At 37.8% G+C, this 10,789-nt stretch overlaps 2 protein-coding genes across 2 annotated transcripts; one reads left to right on the forward strand and one right to left on the reverse strand.

Moving 5' to 3' along the window:
* Nucleotides 1-1,850: 1,850 nt before the first annotated feature.
* Nucleotides 1,851-7,612, forward strand: LOC127355355 (uncharacterized). The gene is made up of 2 exons (XM_051386160.1): nt 1,851-1,996; nt 6,473-7,612. Exon 2 carries the CDS (start codon nt 6,478-6,480, stop codon nt 7,348-7,350), a length of 873 nt encoding a protein of 290 aa, XP_051242120.1. The 5' UTR covers nt 1,851-1,996; nt 6,473-6,477; the 3' UTR covers nt 7,351-7,612.
* Nucleotides 7,613-9,544: 1,932 nt separating this feature from the next.
* Nucleotides 9,545-10,756, reverse strand: LOC127355377 (ladderlectin-like). Its single transcript, XM_051386193.1, has 4 exons — nt 10,598-10,756; nt 10,355-10,480; nt 10,104-10,200; nt 9,545-9,943 (listed from the first exon to the last, which is right to left on the reverse strand). Exons 1-4 carry the CDS (start codon nt 10,739-10,741, stop codon nt 9,873-9,875), a joined length of 438 nt encoding a protein of 145 aa, XP_051242153.1. The 5' UTR covers nt 10,742-10,756; the 3' UTR covers nt 9,545-9,872.
* Between the last annotated feature and the right edge of the window lie 33 nt (nt 10,757-10,789).

The following is a 10,789-nucleotide window of genomic DNA, read 5'->3' on the forward strand; positions in this document are numbered from 1 at the left end:
CAATTTACAGTGACCTATAGAATATGAGACACCCACTTTGTTTCCCAAGGAAAATAAACTTTTCATGCTCCAAACGATTAAAAACTAGGTGCCTGAAAAGGAAAAGGCCTAACAGAGACTCCAGTCAGCCAAGTAGTTCACATACACTTCCCTGATAAACCAAGGAATTATTGAAAGTTACATCAGGCTTCATGATGAGTCATCAGTTTTTGTTTTGTGTCTTAAACATTAATAGGCTGTGCCAAACCTCAAAGAACTGTTGCAACCTCCAGTTACCAGATATATTTCATAACCTAGATTGATAAAATCTCACCTGTTGGCCTACATGTGTTACTGTATAGTGGCAGTATCTGCAGTTACCTTTTGTACTTTAGCTGTAGTCAGCTGGCTTGAACATATTATATACATCTTTATTATGGTCTAATACACTATTTATTATAAACAACAGATGAAAATCAAAGCCAAAACCTTTTTCTACCACCAATACTAGTGCTTTATAAATCCAAGTAAAAAAAAGGAGAAAGTCATTAAAAATGGATACAGAAAGACTTAGAAATCAGGACAGCTGAAGCCCAGCTGACATGAAGAATATAAAATCAAACATTCTTAATAGAATTGACCATGACACACATCTATTTGTGTATTTTAACAGTGAAATACAATGCATGTGAGTGCAGAATTTCAAATATGTATTCTGGTTTAGCTTGTAGGCTAATCTCTTCAGTGTAATGTATATATGGAAAATGGAATGGTAAATGGACCTGTACTTGTATAGCCTTCCTTTCTAGTCTTCCGACCACTCAAAGCGCTTTTACACTACGTGCCACATTCACCCTTTCACACACATTCACACAGTGATGGCAAAGTCCATCGAACAGAAACTAACATTCATACACATTCACACATTAAGACGTATAATATGTGACCTGCTCCATCATTTTGAGTCACTTTGACCCAGAAACATTTTGAGTTTTCTTCATGGCTGTAAAGAGGAAAGTCTCAGCTTTATGGCGATACCAAAATTATTTTTCTACTCCAAAATTGTATGAGACACACTCCGAAGGTTGACTGTCACCAAACCTTGTTTTTGAGAAAAAGGGCTCTAAAGATAGCAATCAACATTCCACCATATTCCAAATGAATTGAAAGACATTTATAAACAGTTTATATTCAAATAAATAAACTTACAATTCAAAATGCTTTATCTAAACTAAACTAAACTGACAGTTCACAGATGACGCAGATGACACAAACACGCTAGCCGGTGTTTTGAAATCTGACACCTGTTTCGTTTTATTTATGCTAGCTATATTTATCCTTTGTATTTTACATTAATTTTGACATTGTATTAAAGCTGAGACTTTATTTAATTAGAAACATGTAAAAACTGAAAATAGCCCAAAATTGTATTTTCTTGTAAAAACGTGTTTCTACACAAACGGGCCGCTGCGACGTCCGACTCATTTGATGGAACGCGTCACATATGATGATTTGTTATGACCAAATTGACGAATTTACTCATCGATAGGCTTAAGTTAAATGAAAAAAATATATATATTTAGAAGATTTGGAAATAAAACATTGTATTGATTTCTAATGCCACCTTTAGATATCAGTGCTTTACTAATGTGCCACAGTAATGTTTTTGAGTTCAAATATCTTGAACTGGGGGCTTTTCCAATCAAATATTTATATATGTTTTTATTTGTGATTAAATCAGCATATATTCTGCCACCCCTTAAAGTGTCCATGCTATATAATCACTGTGTTTGTAGGACAGAAAAATAAAATGTCACTGAACTGACTGACTGTTGTTCCCCGACCCTCCCCCGTTACCTCCCTCCCTTCCTCCCTTCCTCACCTTTCACGTGCCTAATTTTTTACTTTTACTTACTAACACTCTCCTCACATCCTCGTCTATAGCTTCACTTCCATCACTCTTTCACTATATTAATTCTCTTTATCTCATCACCTGACTGGATAATCAGCTCAGCGAGTAAGTAAACACTCTTTTCATTATGATTTCTTCAGCAACTCACATAAACTGAAATGTTTGGTTCTTTGCTAATGATGTTTCCCTCTTATTCTGACTCCATTCTTTTGCTGCTGCCGCTCACGTTTCTTAAAATTGGAATCCATCGACTTTTTTAATTTGATTTCCATTATCTCTTTTATTTAAATATCCTGCCTGGTCAACCCTTTGACCCTCCGCTCACGCTCAGCCCTCCCCTAATTCATGAGTTCTCTCTCTTAACCTCCTTATTTTACTTACTTCCTTTCACCGCGTGTGATTGACTGAATCCATACATATCAAATGAAAAAATAAATAACAGATCAGGGGAAACAGCAACTTTTTTCCCATAATTTAAATATTCCAGTAATACAAAGAAAATTCATTTAGAAAATGTGTAAAAAATTAGGTCAAACCTAAGGCTTTATGTGTCAGAAAAATGTACTACGTAAAATACAAAACATGATGCAACCATCGTTTAGAGTCACTAGTCCGGCTAAAAGCGTACAGAGATTACTCATTACCTCCTACCAGAATGACTGAAGGTATGATTTCTTTATAAAGTGGGTGTTAGTTGCCTTTGACAGTGTTACATTAGTGTTGTAATTGACTTTTAAACAAAGACTCACTCACAAATGATTTACTCACTTGTCAGTCAGCAGGGTAAAAGCAGTTAGGATATATCTGAAGAAATATCTGATTAGGAATGAAACTACAATGGCTTTGATATCAGGCTTTGGAGTCACATTTAAAACAGCTCATGGTTTACAATGGTTAAGCATTTCCCCCACACTGAATATGATGTATTGATGCAGTGGTGCAACGATGCCCGTTACAGAACTCCGTGCTTATTGGCAGTTGCTCATAAATGCAGACCAGTTGCAGGTAGCTGCAAAACCTGATTTCCTGTTATTTCAGGTACAAGGCACACAGACGCAACCACATCCTGAGCCCCTTGGTGCGAGTGTTATGTTTACCTGTCTGGTGTTTTTGTGCTTGAGAGATGAAACTGGGCAGCATATATAAACGTTATGTATGAAAGGCTTGTTTTTCTATGTATTATATTCTACTGTCATCAAATGTAAGCATCACAAACACCGTCCTGAAGATGGCAGCGGGCTCTAGGTGGAGTTTTCATATTAGTGCACTGTTTTACATATACAGTGTTTTGTCATTCAGAGAGAGTGACTCATTTAAAAAGTGGGCTGTTGCACTGTGCTCTTTATGCCCTCCTATACCTGACCAAGTGCAATGAAATGCAGGGCAGCATGCTGCTAAAAAGGCTTTTGAGCAATACTTTTTTTTTTAAATAGTAAAAATACGAAAAATAAAGGATACAAATTCATAGATAAAGACCTCTACATAATATTCAAAATGCTAAAATGTATATTTGCCCAATGTGGGGGTGGGATGTGATGTATTTCAGTATATAAAAATGTAAAATGCAGGCTACATGTCACAATTACAAGGCAAACTAGACAATAAAAATGTGTACATACTTGACTTCAAATATGCAATGTACAGGGCAGTGTATATGATTCTAAAGTAAAAAAGTAAAAATATGAAAAATAAAGGATACAAAGTCATGTATAAAGACTTCTAAATAATATTCAAAATGCAAAAATGTATATTGGCAAAGTGTGGGGGTGGGATGTGATGTATTTCAGTATATAAAAATGTAAAATGCAGACTACATGTCACAATTACAAGGCAAATGAAAGCTGCAAGCAAATACAATAGGGACCCCCAGCGGTCGCTGGCTCGGCCCCTAACTAGACAATAAAAATGTGTACATGCTTGAGTTCAAATATGCAATGTACAGGGCAGTGTATATGATTTTCACTGGGCTTCATTCACTAATATGTGAAGATGTTAGGCATATGCAGTAGATAGAAATTCTACATAACATTGTGTCACTTATTGTCCAAACTCAACCTTCAGGCATTGACAGTTTATATAATGGACAGACCTTCCGGGTCTGAAAAGTATAACCAACACGGAAGTATCTTAAAACCTGCATTCTGTGTAATGGCCAGAAGGGGGCAGCTCTGTTGGCTACAATAACACACCGATACCATTCACTCTAATGGAGAATGAGCCAATTTTTCAGTTCATTTATGAGCATTATCAGAGCAGATCAACACGCAGTACGTCATGTCCGCTGGTTCGCACTGGCTCCGTCTAACTGTCATAGCAGCGGCCAAAACGTGGAGGCTTCAAAACAATACTCCATAAACCAATTGGTGACATCACGATAGGTTCCTTTCAGGTTAACTATAAAAGTACTCTGTTAGGGTATGAATTTATACTCAGTAACATTTTATTTATTATGTAACATTATATATATTATTTATTTATTTTAGTCCTGCAAACATTTCAATGCGTCTAAACCTAGATGTTATCAGAAGGATAGCCAAAATGGTTCTGTGGTTAGGTGCAACCTGCACCAAATTTCAACCTGTTTCCCACAAGGGGTTGTGCTCAATAGATCTGCAACCCCAGGTTGATGAAATATTTGCAGGGTTGACCTTCTTCTGTCTGAGGACATTTGAAATCAAATCCACCCATAATTTCTCAACCTAACTAATTTGGATTTCTACTTTTAGACTGCAAAAAATACCAAGAACAGTAAGCTGCTAGCATTCTCCAAGGTGTGCTCATGTGAGTGACGTAGTGAAGAGATGTGTGACACAGTAGAGCTTCCCCACTAATCTATAGATTTTCACATAGTGAAGTGATTTACCTTGGTAAATTGGTGCATAACAATAAACAAATACAAAATATAAATAATTAAAGCTGCAAGCAGCGATGATTGGGCCTTCGCAGTCCACGCATGTCAGGGTGTGCTGTGGTCACCTCATGCGGCAGCATGCCATGTGTAGTAGTGATGTGTCGGTCGTGAACAAGCCGGCTCAAAGAGGCAGAATGATATGATGAATTTTTATGCTTTTTATAGGTGCTTCTATTTGCTTTTTCTAGCAGAATGGTTCTACAAGCAGGTTAGTGTATTCATTGGGTGGTTTCAGAGAGTTACAAGGGTCTGTAAATGGAATGAAAACAATTGGCTACAGCAATTTATTGATATTAGAAAATTACATTTTTACTTTTGAATACTTCAGTACAAAAGATGTATTGAATATGGTAAAATGAAGAGCCGTTTGGTAGCCGAAAGAGCCAGCTCTTCTTGGTGAACTGAGCCAAATGATCTGGCCACACAAGATTTACTTCTTGTTGCCAGAAGGGGGGCACTATGAATGGATATTGGCATGTAGATGTGTTCAGGGTGGCACTCTCATCAAACCTATGAAGTTTGGTGGAGATTGGACAGCCGTTTTTGCTTGTCTGAACATGATACACTTGTGTACCAATTTTCATATATGTCGGTCGGTCTTGGGGGCTGATTCTAGGGGACATGGCTTAGCCATTTTGCAACGCACATGTGTGGGACCAAAAGAATACTTAAATTTCCCCTACCTTTAAATTTTGTGCCAAATTTCATGAGTTTTTGAACATGCTAAGGCTTCCAAAACTGAGATTCTTCTGGCAGAAAAATAATAATAATTCCTTGCATTGCAATAGTGTCCTTAGTGCCCTAAAGATAAAAATAGAGACAATAAAAAGGGATAATGTATACAAATATAAAAATTAAATGAAGGAAGTTTGTGGAAATCAAGTGATTTAGATTAATTTTGAGCAGATTATTTCCTGAGAATATTGATCAGAGAGATATTTTTAGAAGCCTTTTATACAGCTTTTTACAAATTCAGTGTTTTCTTTTCCCTGACGCTGGCTCTACAACACTGAAAAACCAGATAAGTTAATTTAACTCAAGTGGTTGAAACTGATTACACCAAAAAAATTAAGTAAAACTAACTACACTTTGTAAGTAGTAAAATAAAAAAATATTCTTGATTAAGTAGCTTTAGTAATTTTAAGTGAGAATGTTTGTTCATCAGTTTCAGAAGTGTTTTGAGTTAAATTCTCATCTGGTTTTACAGTGTAGCTCTTAAAACTGCATACTGTTTAATGCAGGATGATTATATATAGGCCTACTGTGTATATTTAGGGAATTTCTATTGCTTTATGTTTCGTTAGATTCATCCAGAGAGGGAGGTTGTGATGATACAGCAGGCTACAGTACATAACAGCAATGTTCCTAAGATAGTTGTAAAATAACACTATTGGTGATGCTGCAACGTGGTAGTGAAAGTAGTGGAACTTTTCAGCTAGCTTATTAACTGCTGACACATCCCAAATTACATGAAGTCACTTTGTTTTGTCAGTGATAATTATGGTTGCAAATTACTGCTGTATCTGATCTTGTTTGTATTCTTTCTGTTGCTGCTTTTCCCCCCCTCTAGAACAGTACTTCATATTATTGTATAATAATGTGTCTTTATAGCGTGCTGCCATTATTCTAACTGGCATTTCTGTTTTTTTGTCTTTTTACTGCCCATACAGTCACCATGGAGACCAAGGCCATCCTAGTTCTGACTGTATTCATGTCAGTTCTCCTGATCCCTGCATCTTCTGCTGCTCATCAAACAAACAACAGCAACACCACCCTCTCGACTCTTTCCATGACTGTGAATTATACATTTGATTCTGCATCTAACAAGACTCAGTTTGTCATGGGAACAGAGGTAATTAATTCATCATCCACAGTGACATCAAGTTTCCAAACAACCGCCCAACTTCCTCCAAAGTCCTCCGCAGCACCGACCATAAGGACAACCCCTGAAGCCAAGAAATCTAAGGAAAAAAAGTTAATAGTCCTTTGGATTCCTTTGGCCATCATAGCTGTGGCGCTGATTGTGGGATTCCTTGAGACCATGAGGAAGGGGGATTTAGGCCAAGACAAGTCTGTCCCAAGGCTCCTACTGGGTGTGAGGCACAGGCTGAGGGCAGCCATCGGTAACCTAGAGCACCAGATGGGGCTTCGCCTCTGGCCAGGGGGGAAGACAGGAGGGGAAGATGATGAGGAAGCAGAGGGAAGTCAAGGTGAAGATGGTGGACAGAGGATGGATGACAAGGGAAATGGATGGGGTTGTAGAGCAAGAAACGAAGGCAAAGGGGAAGACGAGGACGACAGCGACAGTGATGACTCCTCCATTACGGAGGAGGACAAACCAGGGGAGAGCAGACGAGAGGTAGAGGAGAGGAAGCAGAGTGGGAACAAGTACGAGGAGGAAACAAGCAGTGAGAGTGAGGGAGGCCAAAGTGCCGGGGAAGGAGAGAGCTGTGGTGATAAAAAGGTAGGCTCAGAAGAGATAGCACTAGTCAGCTCTCCACAGGAGGATGACCTAAAGGCTGATTTATGTGATGTCACTGTCCTGTAGTAATAAAAGGAGGGATTGAAAGAAGGAGAAAAAGATGCTAGGATTTTAACTGGATGAAATTGCTGATCAGGGATCAAATGTAGAAGAATAATTGTGTTGTGATGGCTTTATACGCATGCTTTCACTGAAGGTTAAAGGTTTTGAATACTTCATGGCATTCTTCATTTTGTGATCATGATTTATAAACTGAACATCTTCTGATGTGTGTTGGGAATCAAGTCTGTGTGTTTTTGATGATCTTCAAATAAACTGTTGAAATATCTTCTGATGTATTAATTCAACATACAATGTGTAATTTCTGCCACTAGGGTGTCTAACATCAAAACAATAGCAAAAGATGACGATGTTTGATGATGATGTGAAGTAGATGGGATCATGGGAGTTGTTGTCTTTACCACCATTGCGGTCATTGCAAGTCAGCTTATCGCGGTTAGGATTCCTTCAGTGTTCATGGTTCAGGAGGTTTCTACCGGAAGCCCAATTATCCACAGAGTTCTCCTCCTCACGCTGATTAAAACCGCTAAAAACACTGAATAAAACAGTTCCACCTTAAAAATTGCTGTTTCACCCACACAGTTGGACAAATTGTGCTGCGAGCCGAGGTGCTGCCAACGTTAGCTCAGCTTTTTCTTCTTCTCTGATAACTTAAGATCCAGACGTCCTATAACTAAAATCCTTCATCAGGTTCAAATCTAGAGTTAAAAAGCACCAAGATCTAAACAGTGGATGGTAACAATGTGGCTTCAGACTGGATAAAAAGTCAATGTATGACAGCTTCTGGCAGACAACCACAACACTGACGCAGGCACAAAGGGGATATGACACCAGCGTTATCTGAATAAAATGACAGATTTCTCTGAGTTTGAACATTGTTGGAAACATTTGGGATAATGGAAGTACACAACTACATATAGAACATAGTTTTAGACTGTTTAATGCAGAAACGTTACAGATTATAGCTTTAATACTGAACAAAAAGTCTTCAATGCAGTGTTTACTTTGGCATCTGATTTTGATTTAGTTTCAGTCAGTTTTAGTCACCAAGTTGAAACTTAAGCTCTAGTATGACATAATATTATTAAATTTGACATTTCAGGCTTTCCAAATGAATGACTAGGTCTAATAATGTTCATGTGCAGACCATAAACTCTTAACAACAGGTGCTTAGGGTGAGAAAATCTTGGATCTCAGTTGCTCTTAAAACCTTTTGAACGTTCTTTTAAATCACTCTAAATATGGAGAATATGTGACAATGCTTGTGGAGTGTAATCAATGGCACCTTTTTGGGCAAGCCAATGTTTGCTTCTCTTGCACAGGGGGAAGTGCCTAAATAGTCACAAATAACCTCAGCATCACACCTCACTGGTGGTTTTAGAGAGAATTTCAGTAAAAGGAAAAATATTTTTAGACAAAGGTGCTTTTTGAAATATTTCTATAGAAATACAGAATTGGTCCTCCAGCAGAAAAAAATACCTTACAGTTCTCCGGAAATCAAGTAACAACATAAATATTACACACTGGAAAAACGTATAAATTGCATCTCTATGAAAAATCTATCCACCTCCTTCAATCACAGTAAAACCTACTCCATCCTGGCCATCATTCATTAATTTCCTACAAACCTAATTCCATTCATCTTGCTGCATGTGTGTATATAAGTGCACACCTTTCGGTAGTAAGAGGCAAAGTGGATTGATTGTATTTCATATAATAACACGCATAAAAATACTGATGTAGTTATAGTGAATTTAGGATTTCATTGTACAGAAAAACAACAAGTTAAAGTTTTAGTTACAACTGAAAAAAAACTGAAAGCAATAAATAGTTTAATAATTTAAGAATAGACCATTGTTTGGGTTAAAGTAAGTACATTAGCTATGTAATTGAATTTACATTATATAAGCCAATGTTGACTTTTGGTTTCACACAAGACACTGACTTATTTTTAGTTGGATACGTAACATAACTTACAATCTTAGTGTAACCAGATGTTGCATATTTGTTATTGCTAACTTTAGCACAGAATGAGCATGTGTTGAAAATATGACACTGCCACAGTGGACCAGTGTGTGTATTATACGCTTTGGCAAGATACCGGGTAGGTAGTAATTTTTATTCCATTTAGCATCCATACTAGGACACCAAGTAGGTAACATTTGCTATCAGGTGCAAATACGGCACAAGAATAACTTAGTCCATCAAACATTGTTTATTATTTGACATGTATTTCAATTTCTAATACAATGTTTATGTAAAACACATATTCTAAAGTTTAAAAAACATCAAAACTGGACGGTGGCCTCTTTACAGATCTGATTTTGCAGTAGTTTGTTTTATATGTACAGCATGAAGTCATCAACAAATCTCATTCAATAATGTCTTATAATACATACAACTCCTCTGATTCTTTTTGCTGAACTCAAAGCTAAGTTTTTATGCGAACACCAATCCTAAATGTCCTGCACCACATTGCAATGAATATGATTAAGATCAGCACACACAGCTGTATCCTGGTGTCAGGGTTAGCAGGTGTCAGTCCTCTTCATGCAGATAGACGGCCATGTATTACTGCAGGCATGATTGGACCAGCCCCCTGCAATAGAAAATGTTCATTCATCAACACTACATGAGCTAAATATTAACTGTAATCATTTATCATCATTAAAATAAACTGAAATGCACTCCCTTAAATCAGGAGTATCATTAGCTGAATGTAACTAAAGTTGCAGTGACAGATGGCAATGTGCTCTTACCAGAGACTCTAAGGTAGACGCATGGGTAGCTGCTGGCAGAATTCACTGTACTCCAGTACGTGTAGCTGAAGGAGCTCTGGTCCACCCACCTCCAGCCCTGGACACAAGACACAGCAAGTCTAACAAGCAGCAGACTTCGACTGGAGATTTCTGTCCACAATTTTCATATTTTTATGCTGATGCAGCCTATCTAGGATGGTGATTCATCTGATATAGTGGCTTTTATAAAATATGTATGAGGGTCTAATAACCTGGAAGTAGAATCCTCCCATCCAGGAGATGGTGTATCCTGCTCTCCTGGTGAGCTCCTGGAGGAAACTGTAATCAAACTGATCATGGACTGAAGCCAAGGAGGCTCCCAGACTGGCACAGTGGGCCTGGAAGGAGCCAGAATGGACATTTCAATGTTAGTGAATGTGAGTTTTTCAGATGTACAGCAAAGAAATACACTTAAAAATTAGTAAAAGTGTGTCTTAATAAAGAATGTAAAGTACCGCAGCACTGCTCCAGGATCTGCTGGAGCTCACTAACTGATAGCAGCTGCTCTTATATCTGACCCAGCCAGAGGGACATGCGAAAAAACGACCTGCAGAGGAGAGAGAGAGGAGCACATGCTGGAACAAAGGCTTTGATTCCATTACACTGATGGACAGACTCAATGTTATATTCAAAGACAGTAAACCTTC

The sequence above is a fragment of the Dicentrarchus labrax genome, unplaced genomic scaffold (genome assembly GCF_905237075.1).
Source record: "Dicentrarchus labrax unplaced genomic scaffold, dlabrax2021, whole genome shotgun sequence".
Taxonomy (NCBI): domain Eukaryota; kingdom Metazoa; phylum Chordata; class Actinopteri; family Moronidae; genus Dicentrarchus; species Dicentrarchus labrax.

What these genes read in the sequence shown, in the direction of transcription:
- LOC127355377 (XM_051386193.1), bottom strand. Translation starts at nt 10,741, where the DNA reads ATGGAATCAAAGCCTTTGTTCCAGCATGTGCTCCTCTCTCTCTCCTCT. An exon ending in GATCCTGGAGCAGTGCTGCG is followed by an intron (nt 10,481 to 10,597) that starts GTACTTTACATT and finishes GGCTCCTTCCAG; the next exon opens with GCCCACTGTGCCAGTCTGGG. An exon ending in CGTCTACCTTAGAGTCTCTG is followed by an intron (nt 9,944 to 10,103) that starts GTAAGAGCACAT and finishes TTTCTATTGCAG; the next exon opens with GGGGCTGGTCCAATCATGCC.
- LOC127355355 (XM_051386160.1), top strand. Translation starts at nt 6,478, where the DNA reads ATGGAGACCAAGGCCATCCTAGTTCTGACTGTATTCATGTCAGTTCTC.